Source organism: Chinchilla lanigera, unplaced genomic scaffold (genome assembly GCF_000276665.1).
Source record: "Chinchilla lanigera isolate Chin_1 unplaced genomic scaffold, ChiLan1.0 scaffold00060, whole genome shotgun sequence".
NCBI classification, from domain to species: domain Eukaryota; kingdom Metazoa; phylum Chordata; class Mammalia; order Rodentia; family Chinchillidae; genus Chinchilla; species Chinchilla lanigera.
Genome location: NW_004955461.1, coordinates 9,799,160 through 9,814,531, shown reverse-complemented (window position 1 = coordinate 9,814,531; position 15,372 = coordinate 9,799,160). Strand labels below are relative to the sequence as shown.

Below are 15,372 nucleotides of genomic sequence, written 5' to 3'. Positions count from 1 at the left end.
TACCAAGGGCAAAGAACTCCCACTGGATGCTGATATACTTCCAACAGAGAAGATGCTTCTTGTCATATTCCCCATGTCACCCACAATTCTTTCCCTAGCAATGACTCTCCATTGCTATCAGTTATACCCTATTCCCTCTCTTACATTAATTTAATCTTCACTCTCTAGTACTTAACAAAATTGATGCCTTTCCCTGTTAGATTATAAATTCCTCGAGAACAAATGAGACTCATATTTGATTCACCATTTTTCCTCTGTAAGAGTTTCTCAGTAAATACTTGTGAAATTTAAACCTATTTTCCCAAATCAAGCAGTACTATTCAACGAAAGTTTTTAGTGGTTTTCTTTCCTGCAGAGATTACAGTAAAATACAGAAGTTGTAAATATATATTATTTCTTAAATTCATTACTTGCCCAATCATCAGTCACTAGGCATTATTGGTAGCTGAGGTTACAGTGTTGTTCCTCAGAGTGTAATTCTAACAGAATCTATTTATAAATGGTAATTGGCCCAACTTTAGACATTACCAATTTTCATAAGCAATTACGTGTACAAATGACTTTTCAAGGATATTATATGGGCAAAACAGACCCATATACACTTAGATGTGCACAGACATGAGCACATAATGCACAATTTGAAATAACCCACTGCATGTCTTCACATATGTTTTTTAAATTTCTATTTACTCAAGGTTTGATATGCCAGTGGAGGAGTGAGAATGAATGACACAATAGAACTAAACTAAATAAACTTCTCTAGCCCATAGATAAATGTACTTGAAATCATTAATTAAGAAAGTCCTAAATGATAACAGTCTGGTTATAAATGTGGAGAATGAACTGGAGGATTTAAAATCAAAGACCAGAAAACTTATACAGATAAGAAGCTATTACAGTAGAATGGGCCAGGCATGGTATTTTTCTATACTGAACTGTAAAAGCATAATGCACAGAGAGAAAGACAAATGACTGTCGATGGAGAAGATAACTGAATGGTATCTGAAAGATGGAAGGGGAGGAGGTTAAAGAGTGAAGGGTGAAGAGGCCTAAGTGATGTGCTTGTGTGCTACTTGTCATTCACAGAAACAACAAATACAGGGAAAGGCCAAAATAGCCCAAAAGAGGAGTCATGATATTCAGTTACAGTCAGGTAAACTCTAAGACAAGTGTCCAGTCCGTGTTGCGGATGACAGTCAGCAAAGAGAAAGGTGATGCAATCCATGCCAGTAAGTGGAAGACTTGGACAGAAAACCAAGGCAAGCTAGCTCCCAAACCTGGCTTCCCTCTGCTCTGTAATCAAGCTTCTCTATCATCCTTTATCATGTATTCTGGCTTCATGTCACTGCATATTGGATACTTGTTATGATAAAAGTTCAGAGTTTAGTTCATAGTATGAATTTCTGTCACTTTCTTTTAACAGACTATGAGTCCTAAAAAAAGAGGTACCGTGGCCCACTTTTACTGCTGTCATGATATACCCAAGACTAAGGAATTATTTATTAGGAATACAAGCTTATTTGGCTAACAATTCTGGGAGCTGGGAAGTTCGTGAATGTGGCACTGGCATCTTCTCAGTGGATCTTCCTGCTGCTGCATCCTAACATGGCAGAGGGCATCACAGGAAAAACAGAGCAAGTGCACCAGTTCCGTCTCTCTTTCTCAGCTAGGAAAGCTATTTATATTACCATAAGCTTCCCCCCAATCATCATTAACTCAAAAAAATTAAAATAAAATAAAAGCTCCAACTCCAAACACCATTAACATATGAATCTGGGGATTCAGTTTCCAATGCATATATCTGGAGGGTACACATTCAAACTATAGCAACAGGGATTATGCTCTGTTCATATTCCTTATCCCCAATAACAGTGTAGACACACACATTTCAGTTGATCCAGTTTAGTGACTGTTATGGGGCCCAGGGCCAAAATAAAAATACAGCAATATTCACGGTGTATAAGCCAGCAATATGTTACTAAAGCACTAAAGTGTTTATATTTTGGAACTCAGCAACACAGAGATCTGTTCTTTAGAATTGGCTCCCAATGTAGGCAAAGACATGATTACAAAGTTTATGTACAACGATATTCAATACAGCCTTTAGTAATTCCTAAGTTTACTGCTTTTGATCAAAGGACATCTACCATTTGAAGACTTTTGAATAGAGTAAGATACTTTACAAAGCTCACAGGGGGCCTAAATATAGCCAATATTATAATTATTCATTTGGCTCAGAGAAAAATTGTTGGAATAATTACAATAAACCTCCAAAACAACATGAGTAGATTCTTTCACGAATCACTCACAGCAGGGCTGTTTTAGGATTCTAGGTAACAAGTCCATAAGCTGCTGTCTGGCTCAATAATCAAACATTTTAAGAAAAATAGGGGAAAGTCTAGAACATACAGATGCCTCCATATACTATCATACTTGCAGTTGTAACATAAGTGATTTTCAAATACGTATGACATGTTTATACCAGACCCCAAGAGCTCAGAGACCTCTCCGGACAGAAAAAGAGCCACTCTTGAAGAGTGACTTCTCCTATTGCTGCCCATAACTTTGCTCCCTCCAGTTCCTCCTGTAATGTGTGTGCTGTCAAAATGGGTTAGGGTTAGGAAAAGGTAGGAAGGTACTGTGCATTGCAAAACAGCCACGAGAAGTCAAGAAGTCTCCTCAAACTACTGACATCCATAACGACCTTCTTGCAGGGTCCCCAGATTTGATGAAAACAAGAAGAACATTCCTAGTGACTGATAATACATGAATGTGCCTTTCTGTAAATCTTTTAATTTTGAGGCTTCCTTGATATCAACTAATTTCAAAAACCCCAACCAGTCAGCTGCTATGGTGTAAATGTGTTCCCTACAAAACCCAGGATGTGACTTCATCTCCACTGTGGTGGCATTAAGAAGTGGGGCAATGTGGGAAGTGGCCTGGTGCCTTCCACAAGGGCTTCCAGCTCCTGCCAAGTGAGACAGCAGCAGGAAAGCCTCACCAGACACCCAGTGCTGACTCCTCAATCTGGACTTCCCTGCTTCTAGCACTGCAGCTAACGCTTTCCTGTTCTTTATAATGACCCAGTCTTGAGTATTCTGTTGTAGCAGCACCAAGAGACTAAACATCAGTCATCAGTTTTAGTGATGGCAGTTTAGAAATAACGAACTAAAGTCCAATCCAACAATCCCACTTATAGCTATTTATCCAAAAGAACTGAAGTCAGTATGCTGAAAAGATGTCTGTACTTCCATGTTTACTGCACCTTTATTCAAAATAACCAAGATATCAAAAAAATGCCTAGTAATGAATGAAAAAAATTAAAATGTGTATAGATACAGAATTAAACACTACATAGCATTCAAGCAAGAATTCCTGTCATTTAGAAAAAGATAACACTATGCTGTCAGGCCCAGACTCCTAGGAGTAGAATGGCAGTTATTACAGAATGAATGGAGTGGGAGGTGGATGAGTAAAGAGAAAATGCTGGTGAAAAGAACGGCATTTCCAACAGACAGAAGGAATAAATCCTTGTGCTGCGTTGCACCACGTGATGCTTACAGTGAATGATGTCTGTTTCAAAACAGTTAAACGATTTTTTAATGTTCCTACTGCCAAAAAAAATGGTTTTTGAAGCATCTGTGATGCTAATTAGTCTCATGTGATCATTCTACAATTTATCCATATATTAAAAAAATTCACATCGTTGGGCTAGGGTAGAGTGCAGGAGTGGAGTGTGTGCTTGGCATGCATAGGATCCTGGGTCCTATCCCTAGTACCAAAAACTTACACTGCATCTCATGAATATACAGAATTATGATCTGCTAATTACAAATTAAGATATAAATATATTCTCACTCTTTCTACAGATAACCTATGAGTTGAATGCCTAAAATAATTTCCACTTAAGTCCTCTAGAAAAAAATATTATATATCTCTGAAAATCCACTGGGTGCTACAGAAAAGATCAATTTTAACATAGCTATATGTCTGTAAAGTACTATTGTAGGGAATCTTTAAACCTATGATAATTTCCATGGAATACTCTTCTACCAAGTAGTAAACTCATTAAATTGCCTGCAACATACTACAAGAAAAAAATGCAAACCAACTTTAAAAAGGAAGCATCATTGAAATTGGAGGAGCAAACATGTCTGATGAGTAGGTACTTTTCTCTAGCCTCAAAGACTGCTAACCTAAGAGCTTCTGTGAAGATAGTGAACATTATGGCCTCAATAGTCACACAGCAGAAACAAGTTTAACATACGAAATCATGCTGCTAAAGACAAACTATATGCATACATTAGGATGTTTAAAGAGATTAAGAGAAAAATTATCAAATTAAGAAATTTACTAAACCTAAGTTAAACCTACTGAAGTTAAGTCAATATTATATACTAAATTCCTAAAAAAATATCATAGTACGAAAGTATTTTCTAAGTTTATATCCTCAGGTTCTTCCCCGAAATAGAATCAGGTCTTTTTAATCCTAAACATAAAAGCTATACTGTCATTGTTCAAACACTGAAGTAGACAAACATGAAAGTGAAAATACATAGAACAATCCTCCAGAAAGTAATTCCTTTTAAAATTCTTGAACTGACACCTATTTTTTTTTTCCTTTTCCTTCTTTTACTTAACAACATAAAACAGTAGTGTCCACAAATCTTGGGTTTCTCATTCTGAGGTTTCAGTTACCCATAGTCTATCCTGGCCCAAAGGTAGTAAGTGGAAAATTCCAGAAACAAACACTTCATAATATTTTAATAACATTTAATATTGTATATTGATATAACTGTGCTATTTTCTTCATTGTTAATTTCTACGCTTAATTTATAAATTAAACTTTATCACAACATACACATAGGAACAAACAGCCTCTGTAAAGTTGGGCACTCTCTGTGGTTTCTGGCATCTGCAGAAGATCTTGGAATGCATCCCCCACCCATAAGAAGGGACTGCTGCATAGACATGTTACAAAAGAGGATTATACAGAGATATAACTGACATAATCCTAAATTTGAACTCAGTTTCTATATGGTGCATATGCAATCTTCTACCCAACATGACACTGCATGTGGCATTCCCTCTCCTGAATAGTTTACCAGGAGAATTCCCGCACATCCTCTAGAACAGCTCAAATGTCACTTCCCATCTTTACAACCCCATTAGCTAACCCTACCCTGTTATGGCTTCTATTAAACCCTACGTATTTGTTTAAATTTAAAGTGTCTAGCCAAATGAAATAGCTCATAGTTTCTCAAATGCCTCTGGCTTACATGTAGCGTTCATCTGCCAGGGTGACCCTCAACCTCATCCTGTCTTACTCCTGACCCCTGACCCACTGACCACTTCAGAGACAATCCTTCAGAGCAGCCTTTGATGAAGGTGGCCAAACAATACTCCATCCTGTCTGCACAGAACCCTACATAACAAACATTAATGAGTTTGCACTCTGGACAAAAGTGAGTTTCTTGAGACCAGAGTCTCCATCACTTTGGTTTTCCCATAACAATAATACCTGCCTCAGACAAAATCCTCAAATGTGAGCCATCTGAATGGGTGAATGGATACATGGATGGAAGCACTGATGAAGGAGGGAAGGTTTATTCTGGCTCACAGTTTCAGAGGTTTCAGTTATGGTCAGCTGGAGCCATTGCTTTCAGGCCTGTGCGTAGAAATATCATGGTGCAAAGATGTGGGTAAAGAAAAGCTGTTTGTGTCCTGGCAGCCAGGAGGCAGAAAAGGAGAGGGAGAAAGAATGGGAGATGAAGGGGCAGGGGAGAAGATACAGTCCTAAGGTGAAAATCTCATGGCTTGCTCCCTTCAACTAGGTCCCCCTTCCAAAATTTCCATCATTTCTCATCAATTCCATCCTATTAGGAATCCACCAATGGGTCAGTCCACTGACCAAGTGAATCACCTGTCCAACCCCAAGCTCCAACTTCGCTGCACTGGGGATCAAACTTCCAATAGATGAACTGTTGGGGAATATTTCAAATTCAAACCACAACAACGTATTACATGGTCAAATACATAATTCAAGAAAGTAAATGAATTTCCTGGTTTGAATACTAAACAGTTCATATTATGGTCCATGCATGCCATTGAGAGAGTGTAAAAACAGTTCATCAAAAGAACTGAAACTATTCAGTCAATGAAAATGATATGGGAGTTGAGAAACTGAGCTATCACTGACTCCAAAGTGGACAGTGTATGGTCAACATCAGCTGCACCCACTGGCACTTACTCCCAAGGTGCAGGGCTCTGCATCCCGACTCCGCCAGCTCACTGATGCAAGTGTGAAGCCTCTTTCTCCTAGAACTGGCAGCAGTGCTACATTAATATGTAGCATTAATATGTAGCACACAACTTTGCATGAACCTTACATGTCCGTAATCTTTTTTGATGACTGTGAAAGCAGTGGACCCTTAAGTAACCTACCCCAGACATTAGAGGCATTCAAATGAACTCTAACCTATTAGACCCAGGAACTGTAATTTGTGTTGCCTACTTTATCCAATCTACAACACTGTGTGCTTTTCTCCATAAATGTTATTCATACTTTTTTATTTCCTGTGCTAACTTGTACACAATAAAGTATCAACTTTTATAAACTGCTTATAGACAGAGACTCTCCAATCACCTTCATATTGTACTCTGAAAGCAGTGGATCCCTAAACATATAAGACATTGAGCATAAAGCATCAATTTGTAAAGGTTTCCATGAGCTGTGTTTTGCTTTGAAAATGAGTTTGTGTGTGAAATGTTCATAACTCGTTTCCCTGTGTATAAAAAAGTAGATGTTCTATGGGAACCAGGACAAAACTGTAACTATAGGTGTCAATCACAAACTCTTCAACTCTAAAATATACAGCCAACTATGTGAAACCCTGGAGAGTTATCAAATTAGGCACAGTCGTGAAAGAGAGCAAAGATGTTAAAATTTCAGCTGGGGCTGAATTTACTGATTGTAGAGCTTTTAGCCTGAGTAGCTGGGTTTGAGACATCCATAGTACTAAAATATGAGGGAGTAACACTAAAAAACACAAAATCAGAGCTGGGGATTCCAAATTTTGTATATAAAATCTATCAAAATCTCTGGCTGACCTCTGATCACATATGCCAAAAATTAACTGCAAAAGTCAAAGTGAGGAATAAACTGAACACTGACCCAATAAACAAAGTTACCAGTCTGGATCCAACTAAGTTGATCAGCTGGGGAAACAAATACATCCACATCCTTCAGAGGAGTACCATGGAATTTAGGTTTTCCACAACATATACTCACAATGTCCAGCACACAACCCCCAAATTACTCAACATGTAAGGAACGAGAACAATAAGACTCTTTATTATAAAAAAGTATCACATATTTTTAACTGTACTAAGTAACTAAACTAACACTTGAAATGAATGAAAAGATAAAAACTCAAAATAGAAGAAAAATGTTTCCACATACATAAATATCAAACATAAATTCTGTAACAGATAAATATAATCCCTGACAAAACATTTACTGGACAGAGTTAATAGTGAAATGAAGCCAGCACAGCAAAAAAATCAAACAAGTATAAAACAGAACAGTAGGAATTATCCATTCTAAAACATAGAGAAGGCTGAGGATATAGCCAGGTGACACAGTGCCTGCCTGGCAGTGCGAGGTCACGAGTTCAGTTCCTGGTATCACAAATAAATAAATAATAAATAAAACATAGAGAAAACGAAACAAAACAAAAACCCAATTTAAAAATAAAGCCAAAGGAAGATTAGCAAGAACAGCAAAATGTCTAACGTGTGCAACTGAAGTCAAACAGGATAAAAGAAGCAAGATATATCATATACGGGTATAAATTCCCTATGATTAATATTACCTCATGTATATCTAAATAAACCAATAAAATAAAGAAAAGATTAAACGATATATTTGAAGATTCACTAACTGAAGTACTATGCTTCAGTGGACAAATCTCTTAAAACAACAAAAATTGTCACAAAATTGAAATAGAAAATCTGACAAGTACTTTATCAATCAAACACATTGAACTGATCATCCAAATCCAGGACTAGATGGCTTCACTGGTGAATTTTAACAAATATTTAGAAAGAAGTATCAATCCATCATACATTGTATGAGAAAAATGAAACATTTTCTCAGTCATTTTTATTAAACTAACAATATTAATGGCAAAATCTTTAAAAATATTATTAAAAATTTATATGCAAAATCACTCAGAATCATAGAAGCAACAAAATTCAGAAATATACAAAAATGCCCTAAAGTAGTATTTAACTAAGAACTATAAAGTTTAAATTTAAAAAATTGAACTTAAACTTTACCACATAAAAAACACAGGGAAGTAACACTTATGTTTATTTCAACAGGTACAAAACAGAAACAACATCAACAAAAATTACCATCCATCCAGGATCAAAACTGTCAACAAAACTGAAAGAGAAAAAAATTTTTACCTAACACATGGCATCCACAAAAATCTTACAGCTGCAGTTTTCAACTGTAAAAATACTATAAGCATTCCTCCCCATTTGAGAATGAAGGAATGTTCCTACTCTCACCATTTCTGTTCAGCATTGCACGGGAGATACCAGCCAACACAATAATGACACTGAAATAAAAAAAGCTATAAAAATTGTGAAGGAAATAAAACTGTTTAAACAGATGATATGATTATATACATAATGATCACAAGGAAACTACAAAACAATTAAAACTAGTAATTTACCAAGACAGCAGATGATATCATAAAAAATTTATATTAGAAGGAAAAACTAAGAAAATAATTTTAAAATATTAAATTTATAATATTGTTGAAAATAAGATGAATGGATAAAGAAAATGTGGTATTTATAGTATATGCAATGGAGTATACCACTCTAACAAACATAAAAAAGGATAAAGTTGAGGCATTCTTAGGTAAATGGATGGACCTTGAGATGATAATGTTAAGTGAAATAAATGAGACACACAAGTTTAAATACCACACTGTTTCTCTCATGTGAGAAACCCAAAGTGTAAATAAGGAGCAAAACGGAGGACAGATATTAGGAAACAGATGAAGGGAACAAGAGATGGGAGAGGGGAAAGAGAAAATGCATTTAAAGGAAAAAAAAGAAGGAAAGTATAGAAATAGAGCTTTTGTAAATGCAGAGAGGAACAAGGGCTGGAGGTACTGAAGGGGAAGCAGACAAAAAGAGGGAATTACGATGTGATATATACATGTACAAATCCCCCATGATGAATATGACCATTATGTACTGCAAATATGCAGTACTGATAAAAATTATTTTTAAAAATTGGTGAAAGGGCAAATTATTTAGGGATAAATTTAACAAAAGGAATACCAGACCTTACCCTGAAAATATACAATGCTGACAGAAAGTAAAAAATACCTAAATAAAGGAAGAGATAAACCATATTCAAGAAATGGAAGACTCAATTGTGTTCAGTACTGTTAAGATGTTAAATTTCCCTAGATTGTTCAACATATTCAATTCACTGTGTTACTTTGGGGAAATAAACTAATTAATTCTTAAATTTACATGGAACTGTAAAGGATCCAGGTAATATCCTCCTCTATGAACAAGCAATCATGAAAAGGCACAAAAATGGAGCAATAATACACTATCTGTCCCACTGTTTATAAAAGCTACAGTGAAAAAGGCAGTATACGACCTGTAAAAGGGGCCATAAATAGGTCAGTGGAATAGAATAAAAAGCTTGCAAACACACACTTCCATGGCCATCTGATATCCACCAAAAGCTCCAAATCAATCAGTGGAGAGAAAAATACCTGTCAAGTAGTGCTGGAAACAGTGGACACTCATGTGGGAGAAAAATGAACTTGATCTTTTAGTCTACTAACAAAACAAAATACTGGAGATGGGGTAATATATGAAGAAAAGAAGTTTATTTGGCATTTGCTTAGAATTTGGTGAGAGACATTTTGCCGCATTATAACAGGGGGATAGCACATGGAGAGACAGCATACACATGGCTTGAGTCTCTTCTCCTTTTTTTATAAAGCTAGTAATGCCATTATGGGGGCGCTGCCCTCATGCTCTCCAAGGAATCCAATTTATCTCTCAAAGGCCCCACCTGCAAATACCATTAACATACCCTTCTAAGGATTAAATTTTCAACACATTAATTTTTGGAGGACACATTTAAACCACAGCAACATCTTATGTCATACTAAACACAACTCTAACCATAAATAAAAATCCTGATAAACTATGCCCCATCAAAATTTAAAACTTTATCACAACATTCTGTTAAGAAAGCAATAGGTAAGTCATAAATGGAGACAAATAAATATTTTGCAAAGCATATATCTAACAAAAGGCTTGGCTCTTGCATAAAACACTTAAAAAGAGTTTAAAGACAAACTTCACAACTGAAGATAGGCATATGAAAACTTGCACAAAACTATTAATTGTCAGGGAAATGTCAGTATCACAAGAAGGTGTCAAAATGACTAGTAAATATAGAAGAAAACCTAGCAGCACCAGACAGCAATGACTATATAAGGCAATCACAACCAGGCATGCATTATCTGTGGACATGTTAAAAGGTAAAAGCACTTTGGGAAAAAAAAAAAATCGGAGTTTCTTGCAAGACTAAATACACATCAATTTCAAGACAAGTATTTTACCCAAGAGAAATGGAAATACACAATCACAAAATGACTTGTATGGAAATATTAACAGCAATTTAATTTACAGTAACTCAGAAAACTTTACAAGCAAATGGATCCACTGTACTAAATTCTCGTAGGGGATTATTATTCAGCAATAAAAAGAAATGAGTTGCTGATACATATGCTACAGTATGTAGAATCATGCACATGGATACTTGAAAGAAAAAGGATAAATACGAAAAGACTTAAATAAAATTAGAACAGATGACAATTTTGAACATATGTGTGCCAAACATTGTTCTAAGCACCAGCTATGGATGATCACATTTAATTTTTAACCATTCAACTCCGTGTTAGAATTGAAGAAACTAAAGTGAAAAGACAGGTTGCCCCTTTCACTTATAGGACTCAAGTATGTTTTCTGAGGGCTCCATAACTCGCACTAGTCATACAGAAAAGAGGCAATCACTAAAGTCACCAAGCAAATTTTTAGTTAACTTCACATGTGTGTACAGGAAGTGGAGGCTAAGAGAAAACAACTCTAGGAAATATCAAACACATACAAATTAGACGTCTGCTTCTTTGTGATTCACCTTAGCACATCTGCAGTGAGACCTCACTGCCTTACCTTGGGAAACTGTTTTACAGGAATTAACACTTTCTGTCCCAGCTTCATGTTCTTATTAATCACCACATCAATGTACTTTTCTTCATCCTTGCCTTCTCCTTTTTGAAACTTTTCTATTTCTGTGGAGGCAAAAAGAAAACCATGAAGCGTATGGCCCAGAACTGCAGAAGCTGGAAGTTCTGGTTAGCTTGGCTGTGGCATGAAGCAAAATGTAAAAATACAGACTATTAAATTGCTATTAGTTTTTTCAGCAATGGCATGTTCTCTATTTTATCAGTAAATCATATATGGAAAAAATACATATATCATGGATCTACCAAGTCAAACTCCAACAGCTAATGGAGGAGAATAACAGATTAAATAATAAATTCGAACAAAAATAAAGTCCTTTGGGGCCTTCTGGAACCCTAGAGAAAGGCTGATCAAATAACAAAGAAAAGGCAGAAAGCATTCTCAGTTCAGCATTAGAAAGCACTGACATCCCTATTTATCAATCCTGCCTGGCTTTCCAAAGCTTATACAGTCAAGAATTGACTCTAAGATGGCATTAAAAGCCTTTATTTTCCATCAGACACTTCCCCAACCAAATCCTACCTCCTCACACATGGCACATTACTAACAACACGCTAATGTTTTTCTTCATGCTCTCTGCTCTACTTGTGATGTTACAATGATGATTTCATCTTCATCTTTCAAAGCTCACCCTCATTAAATCTCACTTTTCTTGTGCAATCGTCCCTTTCAGTGGAGCAGCTGAAACGGGAGAATCAATCATTCCTACCTTGATAGCCATAAAGCACTTTATGTGTGACTCAACTACTATTCCTAAATGGGGATAGAATGTGCACCTCTCCCACCAGAATACAAATTGTTTGTACATTAGATCTATTTGTTCATTCAATGACTATCTACTACCAGGCATCTACTCTGTGCAAGTTCCAGAGCCTAGAAATACTAGCATGCTGCTTCACTCATTCATTCACTGGCATTTGGTGGTAAGAAAGGCACACAACTGCATGAGTACTAGGCGGGCCTATTTCTCGTCTGTGGACCAACTAAGTGTCTTGTAATAGCAGCATGGGAGAGGAACCAAAGCTGACACCAGTGTACAAAGGGACAATTCTTCTCATCCACTTTGCCTATTAAGGTAAGAATATTTCAAAAGTTAATAGATGCTTTCCCTGGCCCAGGCACCTGGCGCTCATGACATAAATCTGAAGTTGTTAGGCCACATTATTGTTAACTTCAATAATCCTTAAGTTACGTTGGAATAGAACGCTTCCATCCTCCATCAAACAGCAATGCAGAGACCAGGGAGCCCATTTCTGGAGTCCAACAAAGCTGGTTTAAATGCTGGCTGCTTTGCTCTTCTCAGGACTTCACACCTTCGAACTACTGATGTCAAAACCAGTCAAGACTTTAACTTTAATAGGCACCACTCAACCAACAATTTGGTATTTTCTACATAATTCAAAATTGTGAGTACTATGATTTTTTCATGAAATCCAGTAAAATGAAATGCCAAAAATATTGAGAACCGTACTAGCTGATCTACAAAGCCAAGACAGGTATCTTGTATTTATGCCTGTTTTACATTGAGAATAACACATGCTAAAACACATGCAACCTTGGGCGAGATATCCACACCAAGATGGATATGATCTTTAGTGCACTATAGTAAAGGAAGGCCAACTAATAGAAAAAATCTAATCAGATTTTCTGGGTCAAATGCACAGAGGATTTGATTTTCACTAATCCTCAGATTACATTTGGTTTTATAAAGCCTCACATACCAAGCCCATCTCCCAGATCAGAAATAACAAGCAAAGGTCTAAGACTTTATATAATTTGCAAGATTAAAATGCTATGTTTTCAAATCACAAATACCAAATTTCTGTTACTGCAGAAATAGTTTCATTAAGATGTTAATGTCTGTTTTGGTTTTTGTTTGTTCATTTGCTTTTGCCCTGGCCCTTTCTTAAGTAATGGCCTTTTCTCTATTTAACCTTCCAAATATATAAAAAAGAGCAAAATAAAAGATAGATAGTAAGAAATAAGGACACAGATCTTTTACAAAAGAGAAGGGTGGTAAGGTCCTTCCATATCTATTTTTTTCAGGTTTTTAACATGACCTGGATGCTGGATTTTGTGAAAGGTTTTTCTGTGTCTATTGAAATGACAAATAATTTTTGTTTTTATTTCTGGTTATGTAATATATTACATCTACTGATTTGCATATGTTGAACCATCCTTGCATCCCAGTAGAGAAAAAGCCAAAGAAAATAAACATTCTGGGTAAATTCTCCCTCTTGCCAACCTTCTGCTAGTCATCATCAATGTGTGCCCTGAACACAATTAGAAGCCAGAGGATGGGGGCAATGCTGATGAAGTCCTTCTTTACCCCACCCACATCAGCCTCCTGGACACAGCAGGGGTTGAGAAGGCTGGAAGAGAGACCAGGTAAGGTATTAAGATCGCCAATGCTACCTCTATAGCAAACTGAAGGAATCTTTACAAAGAGTTTCTGAATTTCCTTTGCATCCAAAAGGTTCCACTTGAGCTCGTCCCACATGAAATTACACAACAAAACACTAAAAATCAATGAAAATTGTTTTAGAAATAACTTATTACAAGAGCACTAATTATTATTACTTTGTTGACAATAACTCATCCAATATAAGTTTGTGTTTTTGATTTAAATAATCTCTTTATCCTAACAGATTCATAATCATATCCATTTTACAGAGTGAGAACCTGAGCATTCACATATTTGAGAAGTTAGCCAACGGTTAGGCAGCTAAAACATAACCAGAATCCCAGTATTCAAACCCACATTTATCTGGCTTCAAATGCCCATACTTTTCTTCTTCATTTTTAACTATGGTAAATATATAATAAAATTTGCTATTGAAACCATTTTTAAGTGTACAGTTCAGTGATGTCAGGCACATTCACATCATTGGGCAACAGATTAACTTTTGCATCTTCCAAAACTGAAACTCTACTCCCATTAGAGGAACCATTTGATGCTTCCTTCCCTCCCACCCCTGGTAACCACCATTCCACCACCTTCTGTTTCTAGGAATCTGACTCCTTGAGCTACCTCACAGAAATGGAATGGTTAGTAGGTGTCCTTTACTAGGATATTTTTGATGTCCTTGGACTACATGATAATATTTCTCTGAAGACTAAATAATATCCCACCACAGGAACACACCTACTTTGTGTTTCCTTCACTGGTCTATGCACATTTGGATTACTTCTACTTCTCAGTTACTGTGAATAATCAAAGATTATACCTTTTAATTTCTTTTTTCCCTTTCCTTCTTGAAGTGATGTGTGAAAAAGTTCTGAAAGCTATAAATCTCAAGTATAAGTGATGGATTTTCTTAATGCAGCTATATCTGCTTATCCTTCTACTTTATTTTCCACAGTACTGTAAAGCTTTTCTGTGAGAAACATATTAAAGGGTCAAAAGAACAGCTTGAAATTACAGAACCTCAATGTTGGTGATCTTCAGTGAGGTTTAAAGGTGGAATTAAAGGAGCACTTGAAGAAATTTTGCATGGCATCAGATGTGGAGGACCACCTGGGTGACTCTCCTTAAAAGAAGGGCAATTATCTCCATTTTGGCTAAACCTGGCCCCCTTTCCACGTACTGATATATACAGAGCTGGCCAGGACTTTTCCTTATCCCTTCAGACTGGCTTTAAGCAAAGCAAATCGGTCCAGCTGAGGTGCTGATGTGCAGTCTTTAAATCAAGGTGACAGGGCAGTGTTATCCTGTCCCTGTAGCTCCCAAAAAAACATGTGTGAGCTAGGGTGGGATGGAAAGCAGAGCTCCCCCTTGTCAGCTTGGATAGAGCCTTGAGATAAGAGATTATGACTGCCCAGGGCATAAAAGATTACACATCAGAGCTGAGGCATGACCCCAAAACATTAGATACTACCGCAACTGTGCTATGCAGATTACTGTTTCCACATATCCTTCTCTCTGCATACTGCATACTTTCCACTCATGCCTCCTACCTAGCCCAGCTCAAGGCACTCATGTACCTCCCACCATTCCCACAGTCACTCATCTTC

General features: G+C 36.6%; 1 protein-coding gene across 1 annotated transcript in view; it reads right to left on the bottom strand.

Annotated features, from left to right (window-relative positions):
- Khdrbs3 (KH domain containing, RNA binding, signal transduction associated 3) overlaps window positions 1-15,372 on the bottom strand; it is a gene marked incomplete at its 5' end in the record, with an annotated part of 175,155 nt that overhangs the window by 111,680 nt on the left and 48,103 nt on the right. Inside the window, 1 exon segment of the mRNA XM_005398044.2 lies at window positions 11,287-11,405. Coding sequence (XP_005398101.2) covers window positions 11,287-11,405 — 119 coding nt within the window.